Source organism: Salmo salar, chromosome 23, assembly GCF_965601325.2.
Source record: "Salmo salar chromosome 23, fSalSal1, whole genome shotgun sequence".
Classification (NCBI taxonomy): domain Eukaryota; kingdom Metazoa; phylum Chordata; class Actinopteri; order Salmoniformes; family Salmonidae; genus Salmo; species Salmo salar.
In genome coordinates, this window is record NC_138313.1 from 5,184,730 (window position 1) to 5,198,690 (window position 13,961).

The window sequence follows — 13,961 nt, forward strand, 5'->3', positions numbered from 1 at the left end:
GATAATTTGGCTAGAGAGGGTCGAGAGAGAGGGGGGGCAGGCGAGGGAGCGAGAAGGGGAGCAAGAGAGAGAGGGGCGGGCGAGGGAGCGATAGGGGGCGTGTGAGAGGGGGAGCGAGAGGGGGTGGGCGAGAGCAAGAGAGGGGGGGGCGGGTGAGAGCAAGAGAGGGGGGGGGCGAGAGAGGGAGCGAGAGGGGGGGGGCGAGAGAGGGAGCGAGAGGGGGCGGGCGAGAGAGCAAGAGAGAGGGGGCGGGCGAGGGAGCGAGAGGGGGCGGGCGGGAGCAGGCGGGCGAGAGGGGGCGGGCAAGAGAGGGGGCGAGAGAGGTATTATAGGAACAGAAGACCTTCTAATTGAAGAAATGAGCATGATCAGATAATTTGGCCCAGAAACAGAGTGAGAGGGGGCGGGCGAGAGAGGAGCTGAGAGAGGGGCAGCGAGAGAGAGGGGGCGGGCGAGGGAGCGAGAGGGGGAGTGAGAGAGAGAGGGAGCGGGCGAGGGAGCGAGAGGGGGAGTGCGAGCGAGAGAGAGGGCGAGAGCGAGAGGGGGCGAGCGAGGGAGCGAGGGGGGGTGAGCGAGAGGGGGCGGGTGGGAGAGGAATTATAGGAACAGAAGAACTTCTAATTGAAGAAATGAGCATGATTAGATAATTTGGCCCAGAAACAGAGCAGATATTCTTAATGGGATCATTGCTATTACACTGTACTGGTATTGTGGCTGTGGACATGGTTGTCAGTCATACAGAATCACGTTAGTAAATAGGGTAGTGCTGAATCCCAAATCAGTGGGCAGCTGTCCAGCTCTTTCAGATCTTCAGCGTAGTGCCTAAAGGGCTAGGGCTGGTTTTGGGTTTTAGAATGGGGTTCGGGATATGTCATTCCTCCAAAACCAGCCCATGAGAAACACGTGCCGCTTAAAGCAGTTCCACACACTCCCTTCCCCCTGGTCTGCCTGTGAGGAAATACAGTCACTGTTGCTAGGAGGAATATGGGATAAGATAGAACATTAACATGCTGACTACACTGGGCACGCGCGTGTGCCATCAAAGGCTTGTTGATTTTATCCATCCACACCAGACACGATCAGGACACACAGGTTGAAATATCAAAATGAACTCTGAACCAACAATTTAATTTGGGGACAGTTCGAAAAACATGAAACATTCATGGACATTTAGCTAGCTAGTTTGCTGTTGCTAGCTAATTTGTTGTTGCTAGCTAATTTGTCCTGGGATATAAACATTGGGTTATTTTACCTGAAATGCACAAGGTCCTTTTTTTCCTTGATCTTTGTAGAATTTTGACCCATTTTGAGTCACACAAAAAAAGGTGTGTTCTCTACTCCAACAATTAATCCACAGATAAAAGGGGAAACTTAGTTAGTTAGTTTCTAATGATCTCTTCTTCTGTGGACTTTTTAAGGTGCATTACCACCACCAACTGGAGTGTGGACCTCAGTTCAGCTTTCAATCTCCCACGTGGGTATATGCTCCTAAAAACCAATGAGGAGATGGGAGAGGCGGGACTTGAAGCGCTTAAAGCGTAAAAAATAGAACAAAGTTCTATTTTAGCGCCAAACTACGCAAACATGTGCGAGCAGTTTGGATGAAATAATTGAATAACATGCATGTGTAAATGTATTTTGCAACGCTCACACACGTAACGCGAGTGGTGGGGTCAGCATGTAACTCACCCTAGAGGTGTTTCTGTGTGAGAGTTCTGAATCCTATATTTAGACTCTATTGTTAATATGTGGTCTAAAATTCCATGGATTGACAGAGAAGACATTTTTTGGGGGTCACTACATAACATATACTTGAAAAAGTCCCAGCAGAACCTATTTGTAGTTTATGAATGCTGTTATGAATGTGTAATAAACATGTTATGAACAGTTCCTGGTTCATGAACGCACATTTATGTAGTCAGAATTTTGTTATAAATGTGTATTAAGCAGTTAGTTTCAGGTCTGTTTTGCAGTATGAATATGAACAGTTTTTCAGGTCTGTTTAGTCAAAGTTGACATCCCATCTGTGTTGTCGTGTGTATCCAGTAATTTAGTATGTGACATGTTGGCGTTGCACAGCGCATCACGCTCTGGATATAGACACCATGAAAGCACCCCTAAAGCTTGTTCACATGTTCTGACCCACCCCCTGAGCTGACCCCCAGGATTCAATATGATGCTCTCAACCACTTATTATACTCTGAAGTGTCTGTGAATACAGCTAATCCACAGAAACCTGAGCTGTAGTGCTCAGAGAGTGATAGGATTTCAAGTCTCAGTGAAAGTGAATTACTTTGGCTGATGTCACTGCAAGATTCTTAGCTAACATGTAAACTATCCTACTTGTTTACATGTAGACCTAGGCCTCAACATTTTACTTTTTAAACTACTGTAGCCTATGTAACCATTATTTGAAGTGAACTTACTGTAGCAGTGGGAGGTGGGGAGGAGGTTGAGGTTAGTGAATTTACATGTTTGTTTGCATTTCCTTCAGCATTACCACCCCCCCCAAAAAAATTCTACATCAAGCTCTTTCCTCGAGAGGACTTACAATAATACATTATATTCCATTTAGTCCTATGCCTTGCTTTTCTATTATTATATTGTTTCTATCTATATATTATTATTATATATACAGCACCAGTCAAAAGTTTGGACACCCCTTTCTCATTCCAGGTTTTTTTATTATTGTTACTATTTTCTACATTGTAGAATAATAGTGAAGACATCAAGACTAAGAAATAACATATGGAATCATATAGAAAACAAAAAAGGGTTAAACAAATCAAGATATATTTTATTTGTGTGGTTATTCAAAGTAGCCACCCTTTGCCTTGATGCCAGCTTTGAAGAATTTAAAATATATTTTGATTTGTTTAACACGTTTTTGGTTACTACATGATTCCATATGTGTTATTTCATAGTTTTGATGTTTTCGCTATTATCCTAATCCAGGCACTTGTCATCTCCCGTCTGGATTACTGAAACTCGCTGTTGGCGGGGCTTCCTGCCTGTGCCATCAAACCCCTACAACTCATCCAGAACGCCGCAGCCCGTCTGGTGTTCAACCTTCCCAAGTTCTCTCACGTCACCCCGCTCCTCCGCACACTCCACTGGCTTCCAGTTGAAGCTCGCATCTGCTACAAGACCATGGTGCTTGAGGGGAACGGCACCTCCATACCTTCAGGCTCTGATCAGTCCCTGATCAGTCCCTGATCAGTCCCAGTGATTGACAGCGGAGTCAATCACCACCTTCCGGAGACACCTGAAACCCCACCTCTTTAAGGAATACCTGGGATAGGATAAAGTAAAGCTTCTAACCCCCCCCCCAAAAAAAGATATAGATGTACTATTGTAAAGTGGTTGTTCCACTGGATATCATAAGGTGAATGCACCAATTTGTAAGTCGCTCTGGATAAGAGCGTCTGCTAAATGACGTAAATGTAAAATTCTACAATGTAGAAAATAGTAAAACTAAAGAAAAAACCCTTGCATGAGTAGGTGTGTCCAAACTTTTTACTGGTACTATATGTAATATTATTCAACTATACCGAAATGGTGATAGATCAGTGGAGCCCGTACTTGAGTACACATAACAGAGCAGGTGCCTTGGCCTAGCTGTTGCTAGATAAGCCCTGTTCCTAGAACAGTGATTTCCCAGTAAAATGCTTGAGTTTGTATTTGACTGCTGACCCTGGGTCTGTTGATAGGGGTTGTATTTTCCTCTGTCTCTTCAGCAGCATGGTGTCAGGTGCGCTTGTCTCTCCATGGTAATTTGGTGGAAATTACGGCCTCCTCTTGCAGGGGAGCCAAGTGAGCAGAGCCACACACACACACACACACACACATTTGTTTTACTATCCTTGTCGGGAACAAACAATTGATTCCAATTCAAAATCCTATATTCCCTAAAGCTAACCTTAACCCTTACTCCTAACCCTAAATCTAACCCTAACCCTACTTGTAACCCTAAACCTAACCCCTAAGCCTAACCTTTTTCCTTGTGGGGACCGGCAAAATGTCCCCACTTAAGTCCTGATGGGCAATGTCTGGGCAAATGGTGGCTCTCGAGTGGCGCAGCAGTCTAAGGCACTGCATCTCAGTGCTAGAGGTGTCACTACAGACCCTGGTTTGATTCTAGGCTGTATCACAACCGACTGTGATTGGGGGTCCCATAGGGCGGCGCACAATTGGCCCAGCGTCGTCCGGGGTAGTCCATCCATTGTAAATAAGAATTTGTTCTTAACTGATTTGTCTAGTTAAATAAAAATGGAGACACCACCAGTGTGAATGGGTTTTCCTATGAGCATTACTCAAACACAGAGACGAACACACACACTAAAACCCACACACACGTAAGCTGCACAGCAGTCTGCCTGTCAATGAGGTTCATAAATCGAGGTATTGTTCGAGGTATTGTTGGAGGTGTTGGCTTTCAGAAGGTGTGTGTGTGTGTGTGTGTGTGTGTGTGTGTGTGTGTGTGTGTGTGTGTGTTTAGAGCAGTGAATACAGGCCTCATTAGAATGCTTGTCAGGCTGTTCTTTTTCTGCCAAACTGCAGCTACATGGGGAACAGGATGGATTTAGAGACTGAATAATAACTCTTAAGATGAAACTGAAATAAAAATGTTTTTACATTTGTTTCTATTGTTTTCATTTGTTAAATCACTATTTGGAATGAAACAAAATCCCTGAATCAAAATCCCACTGGGCACAGATGTCAATTCAACATCTATTCCACGTTGAAATGATGTGGAAACAATGTTGATTCAACCAGTGTGCCCAGTGGGATGAAATTCCTTAACGCTCTCTGTAAGAACTCCAAATTCAACTCTACATGTTCAGACTGCCTATGTAACAAAGTGATGCATGCATGAGGTTATCTAGTGTTACAGAATAACAATCTGAACCTTATTTTACCTTGCGATGTACATCTTGACAGTATGGGGCTATTTTTATACCTCTCGAACACCCCCTGGGCATTCTTTCCAGGAAGTAGTCCTACTCTGCCCCTCTTTCATCCTCAGTCTGTTCCAGGAAGCAGAACCACACAGAGCTGAACAGTGTGTTTCTCAAGCCAGTCCTTGGGGACCCCTAGATATTCAACATATTTGATATATATTCCAAATATACACTCTAGACCACCTAATTCAACTGGTCAAGGGCTTGGTGATTAGCTTAGTTGACTGTTTGACCAGTGCTAGTATAAATCAGATATGTGGCTAGAGGTCACGGTTGACTGGTCAGAGAAGAAGTGTTTTAATGTGGCAGGTGATTATAGGGCTGTGGTATCTAGTTCAACTCATGATATATGATTTATAGAAGATACACTATATATACAGAAGTATGTGGACACCCTTTCAAATGAGTGGATTCTTCTATTTCAGCCACACCCGTTGCTGATGTCTAGTTTGAGAAACAGAAAAGTCCTCAACTGGCAGCTTCATTAAATAGGACCCGCAAAACACCTGTCTCAACGTCAACAGTGAAGAGGCAACTCCAGGATGCTGTCCTTCTAGGCAGAGTTGCAAAGAAAAAGCCATATCTCAGACTGGCCAATAAAAATAAAAGATTAAGTTGGGCAAAAGAACACAGACACTGGACAGAGGGCTCTGCCTAGAAGGCCAGCATCCGGAGTCGCCTCTTCACTGTTGACGTTGAGACTGGGTACTATTTAATAAAGCTGCCAGTTGAGGACTTGTGAGGCGTCTGTTTCTCAAACTAGACACTCTAATGTACTTGTCCTCTTGCTCAGTTGTGCACCGGGGCCTCCCACTCCTCTTTCTATTCTGGTTAGAGCCAGTTGCACTGTTCTGTGAAGGGATTAGTACACAGCGTTGTACGAGATCTTCAGGTTCTTGGCAATTTCTCGCATGGAATAGCCTTCATTTCTCAGAACAAGAATAGACTGATGAGTTTCAGAAGAAAGTACTTTGTTTCTGGCCATTTTGAGCCTGTAATCGAACCCACAAATGCTGATGCTCCAGATACTCAACTAGTCTAAAGAAGGCCAGTTTTATTGCTTCTTTAATCAGGACAACCATTTTCAGCTGTGCTAACATAATTGCAAAAGGGTTTTCTAATGATCAATTAGCCTTTAAAAATGATAAACTTGGATTAGCTAACACACCATGCCATTGGAACACAGGAATGATGGTTGCTCTGTACGCCTATGTAGATATTCCATTAAAAATCAGACGTTTCCAGCTACAATAGTCATTTACAACATTAACAATGTCTACACTGTATTTCGGATCAATATGATGTTATTTTAATAAAGTCAAGGGGTCTGAATCCTTTCCAAATGCACTGTGTGTGTGTTTGGCAGATAGACCGTGTGTGGGGGTGTGGGGGGGGGGGGGGGATTATGTGTGTGTGTGTGTGTGTGTGTGGTAGAGGGAAATGATGTGCGTGTGTGTGGTAGAGGAAAAGGAGTGTGTGTGTGGTAGACGAAAAGGATGTGTGTGTGGAGGGGAAGCACTGACTGACAGTTCGAAAAGAAGTATCCTAATCGGTCATTCTGCTTCACTATTGAAAGGTGACTGTCGTTGTGATTCTCTTTCTCTCTATGTCTCTTTCTCTCTCCTCTCTAGATAAGTTATTTGGGAAGCGGCTGCTGCAGGCTGGGAGGTACATAATGTCTCATAAGTCCTGGATGAAGACCGTGCCAACTGAGAACTGTGACATCCTCATGACTTTCTCAGGTGTCTCTTTGTTTTTGTTTACATACACGTTTGCACGGCCATCCATGCACTATGAAAAGCAGAAGTACGCAGAAGTAATTTTTCATGTTGGTCTCTGTGGCCTGACGTTATGAATGGTGATAATGTAATAGCAACATTAGCCATCCCAATACATAGATATGCTGTGCTACTTTTCTCAGTCATTACTGGAACATAATGCTCATTAGACAACACGCACTCATCGTTCCAGGATAGTGTGAAAGTAATGATACTAATATGGGTTATTTACTCTTTTGAGATAATGATGCTACCTCTGAGTTGAATTAAAAACAGTGTTTCTGTGTTGGTTTATGTGGAACAATTTCACAGTAAAACTGTTGTTAATATCTTGAAGGTTGGAATTTTCATTAAAACTGTTATTATGATGATGTAACCAAATTGTATTTTTTTTTAAACATGCATGTACTGTATGTGTTTCATCTCCATTCTATTTCTTTCCTGTGACAGACCAGACAGATGACCACACGTTGCTATGGCTACTGAACCACCTGCGTCTGGGCATTCCAGAACTCAACATCCAGATCCGACATCACAAACGCACGCGCGTCCATGCCTTCTTCGTCACGGCAACCTATGAGAAGTAAGAACCCCGGCCAGCTAATGTACAGTATAGACAATGACATTGTGTGCTGCAGTATGAATTAATTGTCATTATTATCACCTAAATGGATTCTGGGATAGAGGGTAGTTACCGAGGCTTTAGTAAACCTGTTTGAATTAGTGTCTTGACTGATCATAAATAGAACATTTCCTACATCAACAGCAGAAGGTTAGTTAGTTAGTTGGTTAGTTAGTTAGCAATACTAGTGTGGCCTCCCTTTGCTGTATGCGAGTGTATTACAACCACTGCTAAGAGATCTGGACCTAGGATTGCAGAATTTTGGTAACTTTCCCCAAATTCCCTGGTTTTCCAGAAATCCTAGTTGGAGAATTCCCAGATTTCCTCATTCATTTCTCATTAATCCAGGAATGTTCCTACCAGGATTTCTGGAAAACCAGGGAATTTGGGGAAAGGTACAAGAATTTCATTGTAGAATGTTGGAAGGACTTACATTCTACAATAGCTTCAACTATTTCTAAACACTGTACTGTACATGATACTATTATGCTGTATCTTACCTCTCTGGGTAAATACCAGGGGATTTAGAGATGACTCTGGGTAAATACCAGGGGATTTAGAGATGACTCTGGGTAAATACTCAACAACCAATGTAAGAGCGCAGAGGGCATTAGCCACACTACCCCACAATGCAGTTCACTCTGTGTTAGATGATGTCTGCTGTGCCGACTGACTGCTGTGCTGACTGATCTGTTTTCAAGGGCTCTTGGCTATCCTATCCTGAGAGTTTTAAGGGTGGCTTTCACCTCTTAACAAGTGAACGGAGTAGAGAGAGAGAGAGAGAGAGAGCTTTCTGTAAGTGTGTCAGTGTGTGTTACTGAAAAAATGCTCACGGCAGATGGCTGTACCAGCATGTGTGCACACACAATCTCACATACACACAGTCACACATACTTGCACGCTCGTTCTCAGGTGTATTGGATGACCTAAATTAACGCGATAGAAAAGTTAATGTATGTAATCTCATTTACTGCTGCTGAAACTATTCAAACTTGTGTTGAAACATGAAAGTGATATGGAAATGATAATAGTCGTGAGATAGAAGGTTAAATGAAAATGATACACGTTCACTTATTTTGTATTTTTTTATTTCACCTTTATTTAACCAGGTAGGCCAGTTGAGAACAAGTTCTCATTTACAACTGCGACCTGGCCAAGATAAAGTCCCGTGTGGCTCAGTTGGTAGAGCATGGTGTTTGCAACGCCAGGGTTGTGGGTTCGATTCCCACGGGGGACCAGTACAAAAAAGAAAAAAAATGTATGAAATGTATGCATTCACTACTGTAAGTTGCTCTGGATAAGAGTGTCTGCTAAATGACTCAAATGTAATAATGCAAAGCAGTGCGACACAAACAACAACACAGACTTACACATGGGATAAACAAACGTACAGTCAATAACACAATAGAAAAATCTATGACAAAACGGATTGCACTGTGATAGACTACATCCAATTTGCTGAGTAGAGTGTTGGAGGCTATTTTGTAAATGACATCGCCGAAGTCAAGGATCGGTAGGATAGTCAGTTTTACGAGGGTATGTTTGGCAGCATGAGTGAAGGAGGCTTTGTTTGCGAATAGGAAGCCGATTATAGATTTAATTTTGGTTTGGAGATGCTTAATGTGAGTCTGGAAGGAGAGTTTACAGTATATCCAGACACCTAGGTATTTGTAGTTGTCCACATATTCTAAGTCAGAACCGTCCAGAGTAGTGATGCTAGGCAGGCAGGTAGGTGTTGGCAGCAATCGGTTGAAGAGCATGCGTTTAGTTTTACAAGCATGTAAGAGCAGTTGGAGGCCACGGAAGGAGTGTTGTATGTCATTGAAGCTCGTTTGGAGGTTTGTTAACACAGTGTCCAAGGAAGGGCCAGATGTATACAGAGTGGCGTCGTCTGCGTAGAGGTGGATCAGAGAATCACCAGCAGCAAGAGCGAAATCATTGATATATACAGAGAAAAGAGTTGGCCCGAGAACCCTGTGGCACCCCATAGAGACTGTCAGAGGTCCAGACATCAGGCCCTCCGATTTGACACACTGAACTCTATCTGAGAAGTAGTTGGTGAACCAGGCGAGGCAGTCATTTGAGAAACCAAGGCTTTTGAGTCTGCCGATAAGAATGCGGTGATTGTCAGAGTTGAAAGCCTTGGCCAGGTTGATGAAGACGGCTGCACAGTACTGTGTTTTATCTATGGCGGTTATGATATCGTTTAGGACCTTGAGCGTGGCTGAGGTGCACCCATGACCAGCTCGGAAACCAGATTGCATAGTGGAGAAGGTTACGGTGGGATTCGAAATGGTCGGTGATCTGTTTGTTAACTTGGCTTTCGAAGACTTTAGAAAGGCAGGGCAGGATGGATATAGGTCTGTAACAGTTTGGGTCTAAAGTGTCTGACCGCGGCAACTTTCCAATCTTTAGGGATCTCAGACGATACAAAAGAGAGGTTGAACAAGCTGGTAATAGGGGTTGCAACAATTTCGGCGGATCATTTTAGAACGAGAGGGTCCAAATTGTCTAGCCCAGCTGATTTGTAGGGATCCAGATTTTGCAGCTCTTTCAGAACATCAGCTATCTGGATTTGGGTGAAGAAGAAATGGGGAGGGGGCTTGGGCAAGTTGCTGCGGGGGGTGCAGAGCTGTTGGCCGGGGTAGGGGTAGCCAGGTGGAAAGCATGGCCAGCCATAGAAAAATGCTTATTGAAATTCTTGCTTATCGTACTTATCTTCTAGCAGATGGCAACATTCATCAATCCATTCACTCTTCTCTAGGTCTGAGTTCGCTGTTTTTTTCCCGCAAGGCTGAATTTTTCATTACTGGTGATATATTATTGTCTAAATTAGCATAGAGCAAGCTGCATAGAGTACAACTGGCTGGGCTAGCCCTCTCAGCAGTATTAGACTGGGTTATTTATCCCAGGTTAGCAGTGGCCAATGACAACTGGACACTACACACGCAGGTAAAGACTTCTTGAATTGAAAGGACAATAAGGCTATAAACTTTTAATCCAATAGAAGCTTGGCTGCTTGGACGTGTTCATTCACGACCCCTCGTAAAGAGTCTTGGCAGTAGCAGGATACCTCTCTAAAACATACTGGCTTCATCTGGATAAGAAATTGGGGATTTGAGTAAATGCAGTCTGTGTTACCCTATAGATAGATATAATCCTTCTTAGATCGTTGATCGGTTTCAGTCATTGTTGAGTTCAGTACTATGGACTATATTGTAAAGCAGTTTCATTCACGACCTGAAAGGGCCATAACAGTATGATAGATGTGTGCTGGTAAATGCCAGTTAAAGAAGTGTGGCCGCACTCTGGTGTGTGTAGCTGTGTGAGTTGGGCTTATCATTCTGCAGAGAACAGAGCAGAGGAGGAGGAGAGGCGAAGTAGAACCTAGAATAGATACTGTTGTCATTCCTTGAATGCTGTCATTCAGAGTTTACTCGGGCTTTCCTTTGCTGCTCTGTTCAGTGTTATTTGGTCCCTTCATGTGCATCTATCACGGGATGTGTCATATGGAATTCTTATCAGATGCGTGGCATGCCAGGACAGGTCTTATTCACATTAGACCATGTATTCCCATCTTTGTGTGTATGTTCTTGTTTTTATTGCATGTGTGTGAGTGCGTGTGCGTGTCCTAACACCTGTCTGTTTGCTTGTCTGTCACTCTGCCACTCTGTTGGTTTGTGAGTGTGTGTTTCTCCATCCCAACTCTGCTCCAGCCTTGTGGGCCTGTGGAAGCCTGTGTGTATTTCCCTAGCTCTCTCCCTCTCTCTCTCTCCCTCTTACTCTCTCTCCCTGTCTCTCAGTCTGTTGCGTGGGGCAGAGGAGATGGGTCTGAGGAAATCAGTGAAGCCAGAGTTTGGGGGAGGAACACGCAGCTTCTCCTGTGAAGAAGACTACATCTATGAGAACATTGAGAGTGAACTATGCTTCTTCACATCACAGGTCAACACAAACACACACGCACGCACACACACACACACACACACACACACACACACACAGACTTGTGTGATAAATAACCTTGTCTGAGAACCTGAAGATTTGATTCTGTCTGACCAGTCGGTCCCTATCTCTCCTCAGGAGAGGCAAAGCATCATCAAGTACTGGCTCGACAATCTACGAGCCAAGAATGGAGAGGTGCTTCACAACATACAGTTCCTGGAGGGACAGCCAATCAGTGAGCAGCATTTTTTGTTTGTTTTGTCTTTGTTAGTCACTGTGAAGTAAATAATGTTGTGTAACTTGTTTATACCCAGCGCTGTGTTAATCCCAATAACATACTGAATACTGTATACGGGTGTGTGTGTGTGCGTGCATGTGTGTGTGCTCCTGTATGCTTCTATGTGTACCACTTTGTACTCTGTGTGTTTGAAAATAAGAATTCATGTTTGTATGTGTGTTCCACCAGTCCCAGAGCTAAGTGTGCGGGGCGTGATCCAGAAGGTGTTTCCGCTCCATGAGCAGAAGATCCTCAGTCAGCTGATGAAGTCTTGGGTGCAGGCCGTGTGTGAGAAACAGCCGCTAGGTCAGTACCAGTGGAGGCTGCTGAGGGGAGGACGGCTCATAATAATGGCTGGAATGGAGTGAATGGAATGGCACTAAACATATGGAAACCATGTGTTTGATGCATTTGATACCATTCCACTTTTTCTGCTCCAGCCATTACCACAAGCCCGTTCTCCCCAATTAACACTCTCACACACACAGAACTGTTTGTGTACTTTTCCTCCGTCTTGGTAGACTAGTGTTTGCTGGAAGTGAATTGTTAGTGCAGTCAGGCTGTGCTGGGTGAATCTTTCATGATGTATATGTGGTTCATGTGACCTTAAACCTAAGGTCAACCGAGGCCAAAACTCACCAGAAAACGTTTCTTCACTCACAGAATGATATGTTGAATTGAATTATAAATGTTTCATTGCTAACTGTCTCTCTCCCTCTGTGCTGTATCTAGATGATATTCATGATTACTTTGGGGTGAAGATAGCCATGTACTTTGCCTGGCTGGGGTTCTACACCACATCTATGCTGTATCCTGCTGTCATAGGCTTTGTGCTCTGGATTCTGACGGAGTCTGATCAGGTGACTTTCACACTGGGCCTTATCAAGTGCCTTTTCTATCCATCCATCCATTCTGTCCACGGGGTGTACTTGTATATCAAGCTGCCTCACTACAGAAACAGGAGATACATTGCCTTCAGAAAGTATTCACACCCCTTGACTTTTTCGACATTTTGTTGTGTTACAGCCTGATTTTCCAATGGCTTGCAAAGAAGGGGACTTATGAATAGATGTGTAAAAAAAACAGCAGACATTGAATATCCCTTTTCAGCATGGTAAAGTTATTAATTACAATTAGGAAGGTGTATCAATGCAGAGTCACAACAAGGATACAGGCATCCTTCCTAACTCAGTTGCCGGAGAGGAGGCCAGTGGCGTTCACCATGAGGCCAATGGTGACTTTAAAATAGTTAGAGTTTAATGGTTGTGATAAGAGAAAACTGACGATGTATCAACAGCATTGTAGTTACTCCACAATACCAACCTAATTGACAGAAATAAAAGAAGGAAGCCTGTACAGAATAAAAATATTCCAAAACATGCATCCTGTTTACAACAAGGCACTAATGTAATAATGCAACAACAACAAAAAATCGTAGAGCAATTATATTTTTGTATTTAATACAAAGTGTTACGTTTTTCAAGCATAGTGGTGGTTGCATCATGTTATGGGTATTGTTGTAATCGTTAAGGACTGGGGAGTTTTTAGGATAAAAAAGAAATGGAATGAAGCTAAGGAAAAATCCTAGAGGAAAACCTGGTTCATTCTGCTTTCCACCAGATACTGGGAGATTAATTCACATTTCAGCAGGAAAATAACCTAAAACAAAAGGCCATATCGACACTGAAGTTGTAACGGGCGTCATATAGAGGAGACCAAGGCGCAGCATGTTGAGTGCTCATCGTTATAATTTTAATGAAAACGAACACTAGACAAAATAAACAAAATGACAGCCAATAGTTCTGTCAGGTTATACAAACTAAACAGAAAGCAACTACCCACGAAAACAAAGGGAAAAACAGGCTGCCTAAGTATGGCTTCCAATCAGAGACAACGATAGACAACTGCCTCTGATTGGAAACCATACCTGGCCAAAACATAGAAAAACAAAACATAGAATGCCCACCCACCTATCACACCCCGACCTAACTAAACAGAGAAAACACAGCTCTCCTAGGTCAGAGCGTGACAGAAGTTGCTTACCAAGAAGACAGTAAATGTTCTGGAGTGGCCGAGTTACAGTTTTGACTTAAATCTACTTGAAAATATATGGCAAAACCTGAAAATGGTGGTGTAGCAATGATCAACAAACAATTTGACAGAGCTTGAATAATTTTGAAAATAATAATTGGCAAACTCTTCAAGACTCACCCAGAAAGACTCACAACTGTAATCACTGCCAAAGGTGCTTCTACAAAGTATTGAGGTGTGAATACATACCATATGTAAATTAGATATTGCTGTATTTATTTTTCAATAAATGTGCACACAAAAAATCTAACGTTTTCAGCAGGGGTTGGAACAAAAATAATTTTTCAATT

General features: G+C 43.2%; 1 protein-coding gene across 1 annotated transcript in view; it reads left to right on the forward strand.

The window, feature by feature from the left end:
• LOC106583966 (anoctamin-8) overlaps nt 1-13,961 on the forward strand; it is a 67,043-nt gene that overhangs the window by 22,665 nt on the left and 30,417 nt on the right. Inside the window, exons 2-7 of the mRNA XM_082967892.1 lie at nt 6,593-6,703; nt 7,190-7,322; nt 11,165-11,303; nt 11,442-11,538; nt 11,770-11,886; nt 12,313-12,440. Coding sequence (XP_082824018.1) covers nt 6,593-6,703; nt 7,190-7,322; nt 11,165-11,303; nt 11,442-11,538; nt 11,770-11,886; nt 12,313-12,440 — 725 coding nt within the window. The remainder of the gene's footprint in view (nt 1-6,592; nt 6,704-7,189; nt 7,323-11,164; nt 11,304-11,441; nt 11,539-11,769; nt 11,887-12,312; nt 12,441-13,961) is intronic.